The 3087-nt window shown below is 69.3% G+C and overlaps 1 protein-coding gene across 1 annotated transcript; it reads right to left on the reverse strand.

Annotated features, from left to right (window-relative positions):
* Positions 1 to 1273: 1273 nt before the first annotated feature.
* Positions 1274 to 2464, reverse strand: ARC (activity regulated cytoskeleton associated protein). The gene has a single exon (XM_024741278.1). It carries the CDS (start codon positions 2462 to 2464, stop codon positions 1274 to 1276), a length of 1191 nt encoding a protein of 396 aa, XP_024597046.1.
* Positions 2465 to 3087: the final 623 nt, after the last annotated feature.

Below are 3087 nucleotides of genomic sequence, written 5' to 3' on the forward strand. Positions count from 1 at the left end.
GGAGAGGAGGCACTGCCAGGCACAGCAGCAAAGGCTCCGCAGGAGCCTCGAGACCTGAAAGGAAGGAAGACGGATGGTCAGGGACTCAGGAACAGGCCAAGGCCGGGAGGGGCTGCACGGGAGGGGCACGCGGCAGGCGTCACAGGGCTGCTCTCCCAGGGCTGCTTCTCAGCTCACCCAGAGGACTGCGGGGGTGGGGGGGCGGCCTGGGACCTGGGGGCTGGGGAGGAGCTTGAGGGCCCCGTGTGAGGACAGCCGAGGGACGGGGTCTCCTGCATTACCTGTTGTCACTCTCCTGGCTCCGAGGGCCGGCTGCTGCCTCAGCCGGGTTTGAGGACTCAGGCCCTGTGGGACCTTCCGCCTGCCACGGGTGAGTCATCGAGCGGGGCTCGGTCCCTCCCCAGGCTGGCATGAATCAGTGGTGCTGAGGTGGGAGAGAAAACACGGTCGGTGTGAGAGCTGGCTCGGCAAACTCCCCCAGCCCTGCTCCCACCCCAGCTCCCTCTCCCGGCTCCCCCGGGTCTCTGCTCCTTCTCCGCCTCCCCACCATGTCACCCCCACCCCATCCGGTAACTTGCGGATGACCCTGAGCCTCGTGGGCTCGCCTGGAAAGTGGGCTTGGCCCGGGACCCTCCCGGCTCTACGGTGCCCCCTGGTGGTGGTACCATGGGGCAGGGGCTCACCTGAGGGGCCAGGAGGCACCAGGACGCCAGGTCTGCTGCTGCCACTGCTGCTGCTGCCTTTATTGGCTTCGGCTCTCTTCCAGGGGGAGGGAGCCACACTGCCCGAGGCTGGCCAGCTGCCCTGGGCCATGGCAGGGGTGCCAGTCGGCTACGAGGCAACTGCCAGGAGAGGTGGCTTCCCAGAAGCCCAGAGCTTCTGCCCCGGGGTGTCCCTTGAGCTTGGTGCCTGCGGGCCCGTGCCGTCTGGATGCTGGGTTTCTGAGTGCCCAGAGGGCCGGGACGTTGAACAGGACGAGGAAGCTGTCCTGGCCTGAGAGTATGGAGGGTGGGGCCGCTGGCCCAGGCCGGCCCGTGCTGGGGAAGACAGACCGAGGGAGGGCGAGGGGCAGGGCCCCGCAGGGAAGGGAAGCCCCTCTGCTGTTTGGGGGACGCTGCCCACATCTGAATCACACGTGTCTGTTAGGGTCAGGCTAGGAGGCTGAGGTGGGGTGTCCAGCTGCATGAGGACAAGGGCTCCCCCTGCAGGGATCAGCCCACTCAGAAGTCCCGGTGGGCAAAGGCCACGGCGGGCAGGGCGGGGGCGGCGCCCTCTATTCGGGCTGGGTCCGGTCACTGGCTACAGACTCGCTGGTGAGGGCTGGTGTGAGGGCCTCGCTCTCCTCCTCGGTGGGCAGGCGGGGGCTGGCGGGCTCGGCCGCCTGCTCCAGGCCGTCCTGCACCTCCATGCCCTTCTGGATGAGCTGCTCCAGGGTCTTGGGCAGCGGGGGCCGCAGGAAGCGCTTGAGCTTGGGCTGCAGGGTGCCCACCACGTACTGGATGATCTCCTCTTCCTCGGCATCCACGTACAGCGTCTGGTACAGGTCCCGCTTGCGCCACAGGAACTGGTCCAGCGGCTCTCCCTGCTTCTGCGGCAGGTCCAGCTCGCGCTGCACAGCCTCTCGCGACAGCGCGCCCTCGCTGTACTGCAGGAACTCCTTCTTGAATTCCACCCAGTTCTTCACCGAGCCCTGCTTGAACTCCCACCACTTCTTGGCCGGCCCATTCATGTGGTTCTGGATCTGTGACAGCCAGTACTCCTCGGAGCCGCCCACCTGGCGCAGGTACTCCTCCAGGTGGCTGAGGAACTCCCGCGGGTCCTCGAAGATCTGCGTGTCCACGCCAGGGCTTGGCTGCCCGTCCTCTCCCAGCCCCCAGGGTGGGTACTGCTGGGCCTCCACCGCCTCTTGTCCGGGCAGCTCACCTGCGGCCGGTGGTGGGGTGATGGCATAGGGGCTGACCGTGTAGTCGTAGGTGTCAGCCTCGTGGCCGTAGCTCTCGGGACCCCCGACACCTACGGAGGTGGTGTGGCGGGAGGGGTTGCCGTCAACCGGGTACTTGCCGCCCATGGACTCCAGGCGGTCGGCCCACCTCTCCAGCCGGTAGAAGACCTCCCGCCACACGTGCATCTCCCGCTTGACCCAGCGCTCCAGGTTGGCGATGGTCTCCTGGCAGCGGCACAGGCAGGCCTTGATGGACTTCCTCCAGCGCTGTGAGTCGCCCGTGGGCACGTACCCGTCCAGGTTGCTCTCCAACTTGCCCACCGAGCGGTGCAGCCCCTTCAGCTCCCGCTCCACCTGCTTGGACACCTCGGTCAGCAGGTGCCGGTGGGTCCTCCGCACGTGCTCCAGCATCTCCGCCCGGCACTTCCCGATCTGCAGGATCACGTTGGGCTTGGCCACAGGCCCGCCGCGGGGCGCGGGGTAGGCGTGGAGGCCGCCGGTCGTCCTTTGGTCCAGCTCCATCTGTTCGCAGGTGGCGGCGGTGCTCGGACAGGCGGGGTGGGGTAGAGGCTGCAAAGTCCTCTTGGGGCCGACGGGGAGCTGCTGGGCGCCGGCTACGCGGAGCTGCGCGTGGCGGAGGGTCCCGCGGAGCGGCGGCTGGCCCCGGCTGCTCTCGGCGGCCGCGGACCCGGAGGACCCGGCACCCGAGCTCTGCGCTCAGCCTCGGCCGCCGGCTCTTTATGCCGCCAGCGCGGGCCGTGGGCGGCCCCGTCAAGGCGGCGGCGGCGGCGGCGGCGGCGGCGGCGGCGGCGTGACTAATGCGCTCGCTCGCACCGCTCCCTCCGTGACCCATTCAGCCAGTGGGACCCAGAGACCGTACTGGGAACAGGCCGGCGCCCCGCCCCCCCCAGCCAGCCAGCGCCAGGCAGGGAGGCCCGGTGAGCGCCCCGCCGCCCCCAGCCGGAGGTAAGGAGGAAGCCCCTCCCCCGGGCCTCAGGGTCAGCTTCCTCCTGTGTCTGCTGTGTCCTGACTGGGGCGGGGGCGGGGGCGCTGGACTCTGCTCTCCGGGGCCGCCGGCCGCAGACCTGATCCTGCCCAGTCTGGGGCTGCAGGATGTTCAGCCACAGGTGAGACGTGGCAACGAG

Source organism: Neophocaena asiaeorientalis, unplaced genomic scaffold, assembly GCF_003031525.2.
Source record: "Neophocaena asiaeorientalis asiaeorientalis breed wild unplaced genomic scaffold, Neophocaena_asiaeorientalis_V1.1 scaffold177, whole genome shotgun sequence".
Classification (NCBI taxonomy): Eukaryota; Metazoa; Chordata; class Mammalia; order Artiodactyla; family Phocoenidae; genus Neophocaena; species Neophocaena asiaeorientalis.